Source organism: Chelonia mydas, chromosome 1 (assembly GCF_015237465.2).
Source record: "Chelonia mydas isolate rCheMyd1 chromosome 1, rCheMyd1.pri.v2, whole genome shotgun sequence".
Lineage (NCBI taxonomy): Eukaryota > Metazoa > Chordata > Testudines > Cheloniidae > Chelonia > Chelonia mydas.
The window spans coordinates 332,433,675-332,449,786 of NC_057849.1; the positions used below are offsets into that span (position 1 = coordinate 332,433,675).

General features: G+C 44.9%; 1 protein-coding gene across 11 annotated transcripts in view; it reads left to right on the plus strand.

The window, feature by feature from the left end:
- The window catches only part of FRMD4A (FERM domain containing 4A), a 550,199-nt gene that overhangs the window by 428,257 nt on the left and 105,830 nt on the right, over positions 1 to 16,112 (plus strand). For all 11 annotated transcript variants that reach the window (XM_043552722.1, XM_043552728.1, XM_043552706.1 and 8 more), the window contains 2 exons: positions 43 to 135; positions 14,944 to 15,028. In XM_043552722.1, coding sequence (XP_043408657.1) covers positions 43 to 135; positions 14,944 to 15,028 — 178 coding nt within the window. The remainder of the gene's footprint in view (positions 1 to 42; positions 136 to 14,943; positions 15,029 to 16,112) is intronic.

A 16,112-nucleotide genomic window follows, 5' to 3' on the forward strand; every position in this document is an offset into this window, starting at 1 on the left:
CTAATATAAACTAAGTAAGTACCTCTTTTCTTCTCTTGTCAGGGGACATTTAAACTGGCTTCAGCTGGACCGTAGAGTGCTAGAACATGACTTCCCCAAAAAGTCAGGCCCGGTTGTTTTGTACTTCTGTGTCAGGTAAGTGTGTGATTGCCAGCAGGCCCCATGGCACGCAATTAAAATGTCACATTTCCTAGAAGTCAACAAAGTGGGCCTTTCTGTTCTTGTTTTGCTTTTCATAAGGCTCCGCAAAGATGCACGTAAAAATAACAATAATCGTTTACTGAAGCGCTTTTTGATCTGGGTGTCATTCTTCTTTTGTTCACACCAGTGTCAATTAGGAGTAACCCCACTGTAGTCAGTGGAGTTACACAGAGGGAAATCCCCAGTGTGAGGGGAAATCAGGCCCTATATCTTTTGTAAGTTAAGGGCAAGTCAGTCTACACTACAAAATTAAGTCGACTTAAGTTACGCCACCATACAGCCACTGCAGTAATTAAATCGGTTTTATACGTCCACACTGCACTCCTTGTGTCGGAGGTGCACATCCTCACCAGGAGCGTTTGCACCGATTTACCTGCGTGGGGCGTCGTGGGATGGTTTCTGAAAAGCAGCAGCAGTCGATGTAAGCAATGCAGTGTCTACACTGACACTGCATCGACCTAACTACATCAACTTACGCGCTACGCCTCTCGCTAAGGTGGTGGTGGAGTTATTAAGTTTGTGTAGTGGGCAAGGTACATCAGTGGAAGCTACATTTTAGCGTAGACGCTTACAGAGTTAGGTCAGCATAAGCTGCCTTACATTGACCTAATTCTGTAGCTCAGACCAGGCCTAAAGCTTTCTCTGAATGTTAATTGAGCACAAATGGAAGGTGCTGGATTGGCATCTCTGCAAAGTGAAATCCTCTTGTTATCCATAGATCAGGTACAACACAAACGTTAGCTTCTCCTGCAGTGGCCTAACAACAGAGCTCAGGCCTGAGTTAGAATGACCAGTGCGTTCCTGTTCAGATTGTTGACAAGAGCATCAATTAGTGCCAATTGTCTTGGTGGGTTGTTTTTGTTGTTTGTTTTTCTTAATTTGGACACTTTTGTATTGAAAACTACATCGAGACCACCAGATTGTCACACCTGAGCCACTAAACAGTCACAACTTTTGGTCCTTATCCACCCTGGCTGGATTTGAACCAGCCACCTGGAGGAAAAATACCCATTTCCACTTCACTGAGCTATCCATTTGCTCTGTCTAATGGCACTAACTCTGTCAGTAACCAAGTTCATCCCTGATATAACTCCACTGAAGGCTCCCTATACCAGATATTCAATGGCACATCTTTGGTGGTAAATTCTCGGCATATTTTGGCAGCAGATGGGCCAATGAATGTATATAATATTCCAAATACCAAGCATCCCTCCTGCCAACAGACCAGGGGAGGCACTCAGCTGCCGCAGTAATGAGCGGGGTATAAGAACCTATATAGAGTTAGGGAGCTCTTAAATTCCATCAGCTTGAAAGACTGTACTGGTTCTGGAGAGATTTCCCCATTCTGGGGGATTCTGTGAGAATCGGTGGAGTTTTTCAAACCATTAGAACAGTTGAAGTGCGCCTGCTGTACAGAACTTTTCTGTCTCTGAGGAAGATATTTTTCCACTTACTTTTATAATGGATCACTCATGTTTATAACTAGTATGTGAAATGATAATGTGCTGTGTTCGATGGACTTTCCATTTCAGTATTGCATTAAATCCATCATCCCACTCAAAAATAAAAAATCATTCCACCATGCCCAGGAAAAATGTAACTCCTCCCCGTAAGTCGTCTTTTCAGTGCACTCACTGCCATTCATGAAACTTGGATTACAGGGAAAGAGGAGAGAAGGCAGACTTTGTTCTGTATCTTTGATGTCTGATGTTGTAGGTTCAATGTTAGAACTGTGCTAGGTCCGATAAAGGCTACGACTGCCAGTGGTTCAGGGAGCTCTGAAGTCTTTTATGTTTGTAGGTTACTTTACATGTGGCAGCTTTGGCTGTTTAGAACTAGAGATGGGCCCAGATCCATAAACCCCAAGTATGAGCAGAGCCACCTCTGTTTAGAACTAAATCAGTCAGTTAGGCAGTTTCTATAAAGGTGCTCAGCGTAAATGCACAAATGAATTCCTGTAGAAAATCTAATAAAAATACATATGATAGTTAGTAATAATGGTCCAACTACAACTTTCAAGAGTATTACTGTAGGCCCAAATTCAGAAGATCTTACTTGGCAAAAATCCCACTGAAGAAATTGGGAATTTTGCCTCAGCAAACACTGAATAAGGACTTCAGGATTTTGGACCCATGGTGTATTGGACCCATTACTACAAATAAATAGTAATAAGCATCATAGAACTACTGTAGCATTAATTTTGTTGTGAGGGTTAGTTCAAAAAACAACTAGATAAATTCATGGAGGATAGGTCCATCAATGGCTATTAGCCAAGATGGGCAGGGATGGTGTCCCTAGCCTCTGTTTGCCAGAAGCTGGGACTGGGTGGCAGAGGATGGATCACTTGGTGATTGCCTGTTCTCTTCTTTCACTCTGGGGTATCTGGCATTGGCCGCTGTCAGAAGACAGGATACTGGGCTAGATGGACCTTTGATCTGACCCAGAATAGCCGTTCTGATGTTAAAAAAACACAAGTGTTACCCTATAGATCTTGTGAAAACCCTCATTTGATGTTATAGGGCAGCATATTGTAACCAAGAGACCATTCCACTGTGGGTGAGGAAAGAAACATCCTTAGAGCTGTGGATCACTACAGTAGTTCAGCATTAAATGAAGGACCCCAGGTATTGCTGTGACCACTGGCGAAAAGTCCGTGATCAGAAGCCAGAGATGTACACTGAGCAGTGGGCTCCACTATCCCCTGTGGTAATAATGAGTACAGGCATTTTAAGGATATAACATGAAAGGTAGTGGGATCCCACAGGCTCAAGAGACAGCAATGGATTACTTACCTTCAGTTTACTCTCTAGCTGCATCCCATCGGTGCATCAGAGGTCTATGGCAAGGTGTAAAGGCTCTCTAGCACGCAAAGGTTATCCCATGGCTGATCTTGGCCGAAAGAAAAGGGTGGCTGCTGCAAAGGAAGCAACAGACAGAAGGGTTTGTCCTCTCCCCTGCCAGCCGGTGGAAGCTGGAAGGGCCCCAGGCATTGGTTACCCAGTAATTTGGGTTGGTTTGTTCTGGTTTTGAGCCCTGAAGAAAGGGGTTTGGAGAGTCCTGTAGCTGGGGACTTTATTTTTCCTTCCCCATCTAATGAATGCATGTTGGTTTACCTGGCCCTCTACTGCTAGTAGCTAAAGGAGATCCTTCCTTAATTAAGTGGTTAGGATCTGTTTTCTGTCCCCTCTGTCACTGACACATCCCAGTTGGTCATGGGATGCCATACAGAGACAACCATGACGTTTCCCCTAGGTCAGTGATTCTCAAACTTTTGTACTGTGACCCCTTTCACATAGCAAGCCTCTGAGTGCGACTCTCCCTCCTTATAAATTAAAAACACTTTTTAATATATTTAACACCGTTATAAATGCTAGAGGCAAAGCGGGGTTTGGGGTGGAGGTTTCAGCTCGTGACCCCCCCCCCCCCCATGTAATAACCTCGTGACTCCCTGAAGGGTCCCAACCCCCAGTTGAGAGCCCCTGCCCTAGGTGTCTGCAGCTTTGTTCTTTAGTGTATACGGCACATCACCTACTGTGGTGTTAGTGACGCCGTCACTGAAGAAGGTTGAATGTGCTTGCAAATATGTCTCTTGTATTATCGCTGCTGTATACTTACAATGGACAGAGCCTGGCTTAACATGCGGACCCTAATCCGGGATATCAACGTGACTAATTCAGTGCACCAGATCTTCATTACAGAGAATTCTGTTTACTGGTATTTAAGGATCATGTGTTTATTCCTCTGATATTTTAAATGTGTCATTTGCCCAGAATATGAAACCAGTAAAGACCTGGATAAAGAGCGGTTAAATAGTAATTTGCAGGAAGGTGAAACTAAGATAGAACTCTTGTATTTCATGTGAAAATCGTCGGGTTTTTTTATCCTTAAAATGCCTGTAGCAGTTCTGATGGGTCAAGTGCCCACCTGAGACACGTCACTGTCTAAATTGCACCAAATTTAGATTTAAAAAAGAAAAGTTTTGGGCGGAGAGGAAAAGATACCCTGCAGACTGAGAGTATGAAAACAGTAACGTCTTTGTCAGGGAGAATTTCTCTACCTTTTAGTTAATCTGAACTCTCTGGAATAATGCCAAAGCCCCCCACCCTCACTACACAGCACAGCATTTCTCAGTAAAACCTGCCTTGTGTTCTTGCACTTTCATCTGATTACATTACCAATAATCTACTCTGATGTGCCTCCCTATAGAAATCAGTGGGGCGGCACAGGAGTTAGTCACGGTAGTATTTGTTCCCAAGGGCCCAATTTTGTCCTCAGACCCACTTAGGCGATTCCCACTGACATCAGTGTCTCTCTCTGTCTTAGGTTTTTATACAGTACTTCTTGGTAAGGTTTCGAATGGGAGGTGCCCTGAGAGGGCAGAACTGGTTGGTCAGATGTGAACTGCCCCATGATATTATGTTATGGTGCTTTGTGTTAATATGCATCGTAAGCCCACATGCTTTTTTTGCAAACAGGTAAAACCCTTTCCCAGTCCCAAAGAGCTTACAATGCAAATAAGGCAGAGAAACCGAGATTTAGGACAAAGATCCAGGGAGTGTATGGAGAGGATTGATAAAGAGAGAGAGGCAGGAGGGACTGGTTGCAGAGGTAGATTTTAGGGAGGTATTTGAGAGCCATAGGTGGGCAGATGAGGACAGAGAAACTGTACCGCACACAGAGAGCAGCATGTCAGAAGCCATGAAGCTAAGATTAGGAAAGAGAGACCGCAACATCAGATGGGTGAGGGCAATAAGAGGCAAGACACAGTGAATTAGCGGAGGGATTCGAAAAGTGTAGGGGGTGATGCTATCTATGCAAAGGGAAAGGAAGATGTAGCAGCACTGTGGTCTGTCTTCGAGATGCAGGAGGAAGAGTTCAGACCTGGGGCTCCCGGGGATGAGTAGGTCACCGTATTCTGGGTGAGAGAGGACCAGGGCCCAGATAAGTGGACCATTAGAAAGTGAATTTTGCCTTGATTTGCAATCCCCAGCCTGAAACAATGGTCCGGATGTCATGGGAGGTTAGTAATTCCTATTCAGGGAATAGGTGAGCAGGGAATAGATAGTGTGTGAATGGTTTATCTTTTGGAGATTCATTTCCATTTTATTAATTGACATGAAGAAACAGTAGAACTCATTCCTTTCTCTAGTGCAACATCCCTTTGGGGAGGATCTCCGTCCCAGGGGTCCCTCCACTCGTCGCACTGCAGCCATTAATCCTTCTCTGCAGAAGGAGCTATGCTAAATCAGAATATTCATCCTGTGGCTGGGGGAGGACCTGGGGTGCTGTGAAGGAATCGGTAACACTCCAGCCCCATGGAAGCCAATAGCTTGTATCTATGGCAGAGCTTTGGTCCCCCAAAGGAATGTCCATTTCAGATTAAGTCTACAATGTAGGTTGATTGTTACCAGCTGAGTTAATTCATCATGGGACGGGAGGTCAGAAACCCTAAACATAGCAAGTGAGGGTTGCACTCCTGGGCAACCAGGGCTGCTGTAGAACAAAATGGCTTCAAGTGTACTGTAAGATGCCTCAATGAAATCAATAGCACAAGGTTCAGATGTGCTGCTGTCTGTAATTTAGCTTTACCTTGTATTCTGTCCACACTGGAGATTTGCCCTGACTCCAGCCATAGGTGGCTCAGTGTAGCTGTCCCGGTGTGACCCCTAGTGAACACAGGACAGACCACTACAAGCTGCTGTTTACATTTGTGCTGCTTTCAAGCACAGCTTAGCTCCACCAGTACTAATAGTGGCTTTGCCAGTCAACACTGGGGGCTTGCATGGATGGCTGGCCATGAATGTCTGGCACCAGGGTAAATGTCCAGACCAGACAAGGCCTTCAGCTGCTTTAGTTTTTCAATCTTTGCCAAATCCAGTGTTTAAAACAATATTCCACCATTAGAAAAGGGCTGATATCAAAAAAATCAAAACCATCGGGGCATGGCTGTCACTGTGGAAGGGTGAGAATGATCTGCTAATGAATGCAATGTCCGTGGGGCTAGATAGACCTTTCCTCTTGTTGCCGAAATGCCCCATCGCTCCCAGTGCCGGCTAGAGGATAAATATGGGACACTGTTCCCTGGAGCTCTGAGTCCTCAACCTTGCTTGAGTCACTTACGCAGCGATCACAACGCATCATTGTTATTTGTGTCATTCACTTCTGCTGGCTTTCTCTTGTCTTTGAGAAATTAGATTGGGGGTGGTGCTGACGGCAGCCTGCTGTGTTGTGAATACAGAGATGTGAATGTAACCGCACTAAATTAACCAAAGCAATGTATTCATCTCGCATGTAACGGGTTCCATTTGTCCATCTACAGTGTTAGCCACCGGAAAGAATTGAATGTAACATTCAGAGGTTTTTCCTTTTTGGGGGGAGGGGAGGGGGATTAGCGATGATGGCCACTGAATACATTTCTGGACCAGGCTGTAAGGCTGGAGAAAGGGAGGCAGGAAACTGATGCTTAGGTGAGAGCGGACGGTTTATAGGGTAATGCCTCATTCCATTGCATTGCCAGAAGTTCCTTCTCCCCTCAGGGCCTGTCTCTCTCTCTTATGCCCACTGAGGTGGGATAGAAGCAGTATTCACAGAGATCGGAGCCAAAGGACTAATGATGAGATATTAAAACGGGGCAATCAAAATAAGTTTCACAATCCAGGGAGCAGTGCTTTCCCGTTGTATTTTAATGGAAACGCAGCAGATACTCTTCATCTGCCGTTGCATCTATGACAGTAGAACCCAGAGGACCCCTTGTGCTAGGCTCTGGCCATACACAGAGAAAGAGCCAGTCCCTACTCCAGATTGCTTACAGTCTAAATAGACAGGACAAAGGGAAAGTTTGACACCAGCAGGCAAGATCTCTAAGGGACCAGCCACCAGACTGGGCACAGGAGGCGTTCCCTCTCCCTGTGCTGGAGCTGTGAGGTAACCCCCTCTCTGTCCCTATACACCCCAACATCCCATCTGCACCTGGAGCTGTGGGGAGGAAGGTGTTGGAGCCAGCTTAATCAGCTCTGTGCCTATGGGGAATCCACAGCACCAGACCTGTAGCCAGTTTCTGCTCAGGTCGGTGGGGCATGGGGGACGGGGGGGAAATAGACTCTACCCCCATATCTCGTTATGTCTGTGCAATACCATGCCTGGCTATGATGTTATATAAATAACAGTAACAATAAAACTTTGTTAGATCTGTCTTCATGACTAGGTCCAATCTAGCTGCCAACCTAGGTTCCCCATGATTGGACCTGCCTCTTCCACAGACGCTGGCTAAGCTGTGCCATAAACCAGATTTTCCACAGCTGCATGTAAACAGGGTTCTTTGTACAGCGTGCACCAGGCCTGTCTGTGCTCAGGGAAAAAGCTTGGCACTCACCCGAGTGAATACGTAGCTTGTCTAGCCACCGTGTATAAATACAGTAACTCAGACTTTGTTTGCATCTTGCTGAAAGCAAAAAGACCCTGCAGACAATTTATCACTGCCTTCCCAGGATGGCCCCACATTTTAGTCACCATGGGGAAGGTGTAATAAATGGCCTGTGGGAAAGCTCCACTCCTCTGAGTCTGTTTTAAGGCTTGAGAAACTTCCGTCCAGAAGATTTACTTGTGTGAGGACTGACCTTTGCTTGAGCAAAGGAACTAATGGAGACTTTGCTACTTAACACACATCTCTGTGTTCTGGACTTAGCCATCCATTAAACACATATCTTAAAAGCAGTTTCACTCTAGAGTCCCATAATGTAATTTCTGCCTTTTGCTTAACTGAGAATACATTTATATAAGTGAGCTGTGTTTAGAGAACAGGATAAGTAGTTTTCACTTTTTCCTTTACAGTGAGTCTTTCGGCAAAAAAAAAAGTAATGTAAAAACTCAATCTATAAGCCACATTTTGAAGTTTCAAGTATTGGCAAGATTGTGTGGCATTTATGAAGCTCTTAGTTAATGTAGTGAGAGGCACTATACAAAAACAATAGATGGGCAAGCTGTCAGTATGAGATTTGTACCTATTGTTTTATCTAAATTAAAACTTAAGCTAATGCATTAATACAGAGACTTGGTTAAAATCACATTGTCACCACCTCCACTGTCCTTCACCTTGTGCAGTTATGTCTGTACAGAGTGGGTATGCAATGCTACCACCCGTATAAGCAAGTGGGTAGATCTTCTTGGAGAGTGTTTCATTCATGGCATGTTACACGAGATGCCAGGCACGGCAGATGATGATCCCATGAGTCAGTAGCAGCTAGGAATAGAAACCAGACATTCTGAGCTCTAAACCAGACCAGCTTCAAATCCCTGTTGAGATAAATGGCAAAGCTGACGTTGGCTTCAGTGGGACCAGGATTTCGCCCAGAAGATTTCTGGTCAGTGTGCTCATCTGTAAAATGGATACATGAATTACATCAAAGGGATGTTCTGAAGTTTAAGTGATTAAACTTCTAAAATGCTTTGAGATCTTCGAATGAAAGGTGCTCCAGAGGTGCAAAGCAGTGGTGTTATGAAGTACAGGGCACCCTCTCAGGTTCCTCTGTGGTTGGGAAGTGACTGTTGGTGGAAGAACTAAGACTACCTGACTTGGAAGGCGAACAATGGGCCATGGAGTTTAAGACACAGCATGGGAAATTCCCATTCAGACCCTCCTTTTCCACTTGGATTCTGCTGCAAATTGGCTGTTGGAGAAGAGATGGGGGAGTTGATCGTTTGCACTAGCCCTGCCTTCTAGTTCTCAGTACCTGCTCAGCCAATCGCTCCCTCCACCAACGTGTCTGTGCCTGTGGGGACTCCCCAGCACCAGAGTCAGGTGCAGAGTCAGGGCTCCAGGATGCCTTTCAGGGACAACCCCCTCTGGCCAGAACACACCTCGCTACGTTGTGCCGCTCCGTCGTTTTCCATGAGGTGATTCTGGCAGGTCTATGCTCAGCACAGCTGGGGGACTCACTAAGCACCTGCGCACAGGCTGCTTGATGTCCCACCTAAACATTGTAGTGGAATGAGCACCTGCCTGAAACACCTCCCAAGTCCTCCCTTCTTGCCTGCCCATGGAACGTGCAGCTTTTACAACGGTACATTTATCTAGAACTTCTCGTCATCTCTGCCCTGCTCCTTTAAGGGGGATTCCCCAACTGGGAGGAGGCTCCATTGGGGAAATATGCAGCCAGAGGCTCTATCTAACTTTCCTCTCCTCTCACCACTGGGTGCTGGAAGCAACAATGTACGTGCCCCCATACAGGTACTCGGTCCACTTGTTCCTTCCTCCCAGACCATCCCCTCCCATTGTGGTTTCTGGGCCCAAAGAACCCCTTCCCCAGGTCCCATGGAAGGCTATGGGGCGAATGCTGCTCCTGAGGTGGCTGGCCACCCCACCCTCCCCACACACACACTTCCATAGGGTGAGGGGAAAATGTGGATATGGCTCACTGAAGCAATGGGGGTCTTTCGATTGGCTTCAGTGGCTTTTGGATCGGGACTATGTAGGTCCCCCTCAACATGCAGTTCAGAAGGGTATCTGGCCCTAAGTAATCAGACCTCACGCTGCCCCTGTGAAGTAGGCCCCTGCCTGTCAGTTTGTATTAATCTACCCATTTTAGACAGTTAAACTGTGGCACAGAGAGATTAAGAGATCTTCCCAAGCCACCCCGCATGTCAGGAACAAACCTGAGACCCAAGGCTTCCAGTTCCCAGCACGGTCTGCCCCAGCCGCTCGATGGATTTTTTGTCAGTGCTCCAGAGATGGTGTAAGGTTGGAAAATGTGCAGTGGCTTGATAGCATGTGATGCAGGAAGAGGATAGGGAGGGGAAAAACACGTTGGCTCTGGTCAAATAATAGCCCTGGCTTTCTAGGCTCAAAGCCCTCTCTTAGTAGGATTGCATTCACCTTCTGAGTAAAACTAAATGTTGCAGCCACCATGTGACCAAATGAAAGCAGACAACACTCCCTCTTCCCAGGCCCCATCTCCCATGTACTAAATTGCCCGTCATTAGCTTTGATCGCTGGTATCTGGTATGGAAAGAGAACAGCACCAAGGGAGGGGGTGGAACCCCACTTTCCCAGTCTTCAAAGGAGGGAGGCGTTCAGTGCTAAAATGGACGTGAGAGTTCCACCGGCGAGGGGAGATGGAAGGGGCTGTCACTGCTTTGGATTTTCATATTTGTTTCTGTCTGATTACTTAGCAGATCTGCAGCAGGGTCATTTTTCCCTCCCAAGGAACATTGCGTGCTTTAAATGTCAACTCTTAAAGTGTGCATCCATGAACATTAACACATGGGGTTTGAACATAAAAGCAGCCCAGCCCTTCGAGCTGTCTAAGATAATCATTTGCCACAGGATGCTAGGTGTAACAGCATCTCCATCTGATGTGCTCATACATATAATTTATTTTTGCAGAGAGCAAATCATCCCATTCACTCCATATTATCCACTGAGGTTTTAAATGACATGGCAGGGAAACTACAGGCCGAATCCAAAGCACTGCAGACGGATAGCTCTCCCCATTCAGGGAAGTGGACACTGAATCCAGTTTTACCCATTACTTTGTTGATAAACCTGAGCGTCTCTGCTTCTTTGAGAGCTTTGCGCTGCATCCCACTGAGAAGAGAAATGTTCATAGATTTTTCAGGCCAGCAGGGCATGTTTTGCCCTTGTCCTGTGCCTTCCATCCTAGGAGCTGAATGTACTGCACAATAGAGCTGATGGGGAAAAAGGAAAATATATAGGTTAGAAAGAAACAAAAACAATGTTCTTTTGTTTGGAACTTTTCATAGGATTTTTTTTTTTCAGTTTTGCTAATTTTTTGTTTGTTTGCTTCAGTGGGGATGAGAATGCACTCTCTCTCCAACTGTATTTCTCCCCCCGCCTCTGATTAAAGAATATAAAAAGGAAGGAAAGAAGTAAAAAAACTAAGTGGGTTATTTTTCCCCACCAAAGCGAACAGAGTACTTTTGAAAGTGTTTGAAAACTATTCAATCATTTTCCAAAAAAATTATTTTCAAATTTTCTTGCAAATGAAAAACGTTGACTAAAAAAGGAAAAATCTGTACCAGTTTTGTCCAAAAAGCCAAGTTTCATTCCATAAACCCTTTTTGACCACCTCTGTGCATAAGCATGAATTAAGCTTCACAACAACCAGGAGACGTAGGGAAGTGTTATTATTAAACACATGCTACCTTTGGGCAAACTGAGACACACATATATTAAATAATAATCAGGGGCAATGGAGACTAGGGACGAGGGGCTCTCTCAGAATCAGGCACCTTAATGATGAGATAATGGAACAGGGGGCAGATTTTCAAAGGTCCAAATGGCAGTTAGGCACCTAACTCCTCTTGAAAGTCAATGGGAGTTAGGCACCTAATTGCCATTCATGCCTTTGACTGTCTTCTCCCCTCTCCCACTCCCACCCTCCCATCCTCAGCTCTTATAAACCTGCATAACTCCGGTGAAGCCCATGCAGCTATGCCAGTGTACATCAGCTGAAGATCTGGGATTTCTACAGTTGCTTGTAATAAACACTATAGCAGCAATATGTTTTGGCTGGTTGAGATACGAATTGCCATTGATCACTGCGTGGCATGTCTGAGGCTTTGCTGTTTAAGAGTGAGTTGCTAATATTTAACATGAGCATGGTCTGATCCGAGCCAGACGTGCACTCCCAACTAATAGATTTTAGTGCTGTTGAAATTTTAAACGGTTCAGATGTAGTGGATTCAGAAATCCTCCAATATCTATTACATCACTCACTATAATCTTCCTGCCACTGAAAGGTAGCAGTCAAGACAAGCTCTTTGTGTTCATTACACAGTGCAATATTCAGTGGTCCATTTAATTAATGCTTAGAAAATGTATTTGGTGATGTGACAAGGGGATGGGGACAGGGAGAATCAGGTTTGTAATTAACGTGATCTTTTTAATGTAGATTGTGAAGTCAAAACCCTCCCCAAAAGCCCTTTGGAGATTTCGTGCCTCCTGGTCTGAGAGTGGGGAACTACGCTGTCCTTGAAACACTTACTGGCTAATGGAAACATGGGAATTAGCTGCCTATGTAGTATTATTTATTGTTTGTATTACAGTAGCATGTATATCCCCAACTGAGATGTGGGCCCGATGGTGCTAGGCACTGTCCAAAAAGATATGCCTTTCTAAAAGCTATGCTCAAGGTCAGCCAGAAGTTATGGGCTTGATACTGGGGTTATACTGGGTGATATGCTTAGCCTGTGTGATGCAGGAAGTCCGACTAGATGATCTGAATGGTCCCTTCTGATTTAAAATGGATGAATATATGAACACATTGTAAAAGTCCCTGCCCAGAAGAGATTACAATCTAAATAGACAAGGGGTGTGGGAAAGAAGTAATATAATCCCTGTTCTAAAGCCTGGGACTAGCAGCACAGAGCAAAAGAGAGTTGCTCGGGGTCATACAGAAAGCCTGTGGCAGAGTCAGGAATTGAATCCAGATCACCTGAGTTCTGGTTCAGTGCTTTAACCACAGGGCCATTCTTCCTCCCTGCTTCATCAGAGCGATTTGGTCATTGTGAAGTGTATTCTCCTTCCATGTATTTGGAAATATGGATGGTGGAGGAAGGGTTCATAACCAGTGTGCACAAAAAAATAAAAGTGCCTTCTTCCACCCCCCTACCTGTTCCAGTGCTGGCTGTGAATTCAAGGGAATGAGCTGCAGTTCTGGTATTCTGAGCACAAGAGTTCTCTGCACAGACCGATTTTCTTTTAAATAAAAACAGCAGTTTCCCTGTGCACATGTATTGTATTCTCGAGGGGTGCGTCTGCTCCAGCGCCTTCCCAGAATACATTACACCAGGCAGGTCACTTGAGAACTGGGTTTTCTTTGTGCATCTGAAGTATCGTGTGCGAGCTCTCCGTTATGCTGGGACTCACTTTTACACAGCAAAGGGGTTTGTATGTGCCCACATAGAAAGCATCATTGCAGCTTCAAGAAATGCAACACTGCCCCCTAGCGTTGAGCAGGAGGTGATTGTTTTTTGAGCTAACGCTAACAAAGATCTCTGGCAGTGCTACAAACTCCATTTGGGATCTGAAAATCAAACCCTTCTCTCTCCTTACCTCAGCACCAGTGAGAAAGATCACAGAGCCAGCATTTAGCTGCGATGTGTGGGATAGAATTTAGGTCTCCATTCCAGTGCAGTAGTGGCTCTCGGGCGCCAGCAACAGTAATCATTTTGTCAGAGATTTCAGCAGCTGAGGCTTCAGATGCATGCAGAGAGCAGACATACCGAGAAGGTGCCTGTTTTACACAGTTCCTTTTCAGGACATAGCTGAACGTGTAAAACAGTTTGGACAATATGGCAAGAGAGAAGCAGTTTTGAAGGGTCTTCAGGGGAGACTCAGGATTGGGGATTACTGTTATTCAATGTGCATATTGCAGTAGTACCCATCACCCTAGTCAAGGTCAGAGCCCCACTGTACCAAGGTCCCACTCAGGATTAGAGTGGCACTGTATAAGCACATGCAAAGAGCTTACAAATTAAGGCCCCAATCCTGCTAACTACTTAATATGGGCAGACCCTGTGTGTAGCCCCCTGGACTTCAGTGGGGCTCCTCAAGGGCATAGATCAGCTGGGAGGGTCAGAGTTTAAGACTTCACTGAAGCTGGACCAGCTTAAACCAGCACTGAATTTAAGCCTTCATTTTTAAAGGGTCTTTCTTTTTCTGATGGATCCTGATTATACAGACAGAACTTCCCTGGCACTTTCCCACTTGTAATTGCCTCTGGTGCAGTTTGTAGTGTAGTTTAGATGGGGGCTGTATCTGCCATTGTACTGCAACTTAAAAATCAGCATGAACCAGAGTGGACAGAAGTATGATTTGATTTTTTCCCTTTCAGTGAAAATACAGAATACATACAGAATGTGCTTTAATCATTATTTGAATCCAGAGTATATATTTTTTCTCTCCCTATAGTAATGTTAGAAGCACATATGGTACAAGAATAATTATACAAAAATAGCTTTGGGTTTTAACTGCATCTTGCATTTATTTGACACAACTTATTAAGGGCCAGATCCTGTGCCCATTGAAACCAATGGAAAAGCTCCTGTGGATTTCAGTAGTACAGAATTCAGGCCCCAAAACAATAAAGAGAGGAGAATTCCATTTATGGCAAGTAAACAGAGCCCCGCGTGGATACAAGATTTGTATACGCATCCAATATGCGATCCGCAAACATGGTCCGTGGATATAAAGCGAATACCTATGGATTTGCAGGTCTCTACAAATAAAATCTGTTTGAGTGTGTTTTGAGCGGGTTTTTGGCGATAAGGATTTGGCTAAACAAATTTCTTCTGTATATTCAGGAATCATTTCACCCATTACTAAACTGCAACCTCTTCTGGGTTAGAATGAAGCCATTTCTTAACAGCGCCCAACAATGCTACCCAGCGTCTTAGGGCAGGGAGTGAAAAAGATGTACCAACCAAGACTGCAGAGAAAGTTTAGATAGGTATAAATATAGATAGGTATAAATCCAACACAGAAATAAAATAATCCACTTGGCAATCCTTTTCCTTTCAGCATGGTCAGGATTTATACATACAGTTAAGATGAAATATCGGGTCTTAAAGGGGACACAAATCTCTCACCAAACCACAGAATCCTCATTATAAACAAAGGAACTTCCTTAGTCCTCATGTCTTTATTGATCACGTTTTTCATGTAATCAAAGTCTAGTGGTAAGTTTCCTGTGTAGCTCATCTCTCTGTCCCTTTCCTTTTCAGGTTCTACATTGAGAGCATATCTTATTTAAAGGATAATGCCACCATTGAGTTGTTTTTCTTGAATGCAAAGTCCTGTATTTACAAGGTAAGGACTCCTTTGAATTAAGGAAGGGACTGGGGGATTCAAAAAAATGGGGTACTCATCTGGACATGGGGTTTTCCATTTGCCCATAAGTAGGGATACTGCTATAGATAATCCGCTTCCACTACCGGTGATTCCGGTTGTAATGAAATAAAATGCCCACAGCACTTCTAAAGAAATAAGAGAGTTCATGTGAATAAGAGAGGCTGGACCGGGGTGACCTTGCATTACTAGCCTTCCAACAGTCTCCTGGTCTATTTACTCTCCCTTCTATGGATTGTCTCACCCTGCTTCTGCCGTATCCCAGCTCTTTTCAGAGCACCCTCCTATGTGATCTTTTATCTATGATGTGCTATTTGTTTTATCTGTTTTGTGTACTGCATGCCTGGTAATAACAAGAGAGGACTCCATGCTTGTAAAACTAAACTGGCACTTTATTCAGGGAACTATTACAGAGGCGCTGCAACAGCCGCTAGCATTCCAGCCCTGTGCACACAGACTGACTTCCATTCCTGGTGCCTCCTCCAAACTCTTCCCTCTTATAACCTGTGCTCCTTGCTCCATGTTCCATACAGGTTGCTACAGTATCTGTCGTAAACTGAAGGATTGATTGTCCTCTCCCTTACAGGGCGGAAAATAAGTAACTTCCTTGAATGGAGTTACACCAGTGTGAAAGCTAAATCAAGCCCCGTGTCCCTGGGGAACAAAAGAGCCCTTTAAAAGAGTAACCCTAGCACAAATTGAATGGTGCAGATATATCATGTACACAGCTGTGCAGGTGCATCATGCTGCAGGTACATCATTCACAGAGCTCACATTTCTGTTGTGAGCTCCGTACAGCCAGTGGGGTGATGGTGCACATAGGCTATCTGTCCTGCACACTCCTGTCCTGGCCCCCCATCTCCCCTCCTGCAATCTTTTCTAGCCTTTGGAGTTCTCTATGGGTTCCTGAGGCAGAGGTGGCTGACTAGCCTGGCCCATGAAGAAGACACCTTCAATACTGAACCTAGAGCACACCATCAGGCTCTCTGTACTTCACAGTCAGTATGTGTTAAATATCACCCTCTGTGTCCGATCCACAGAGGTG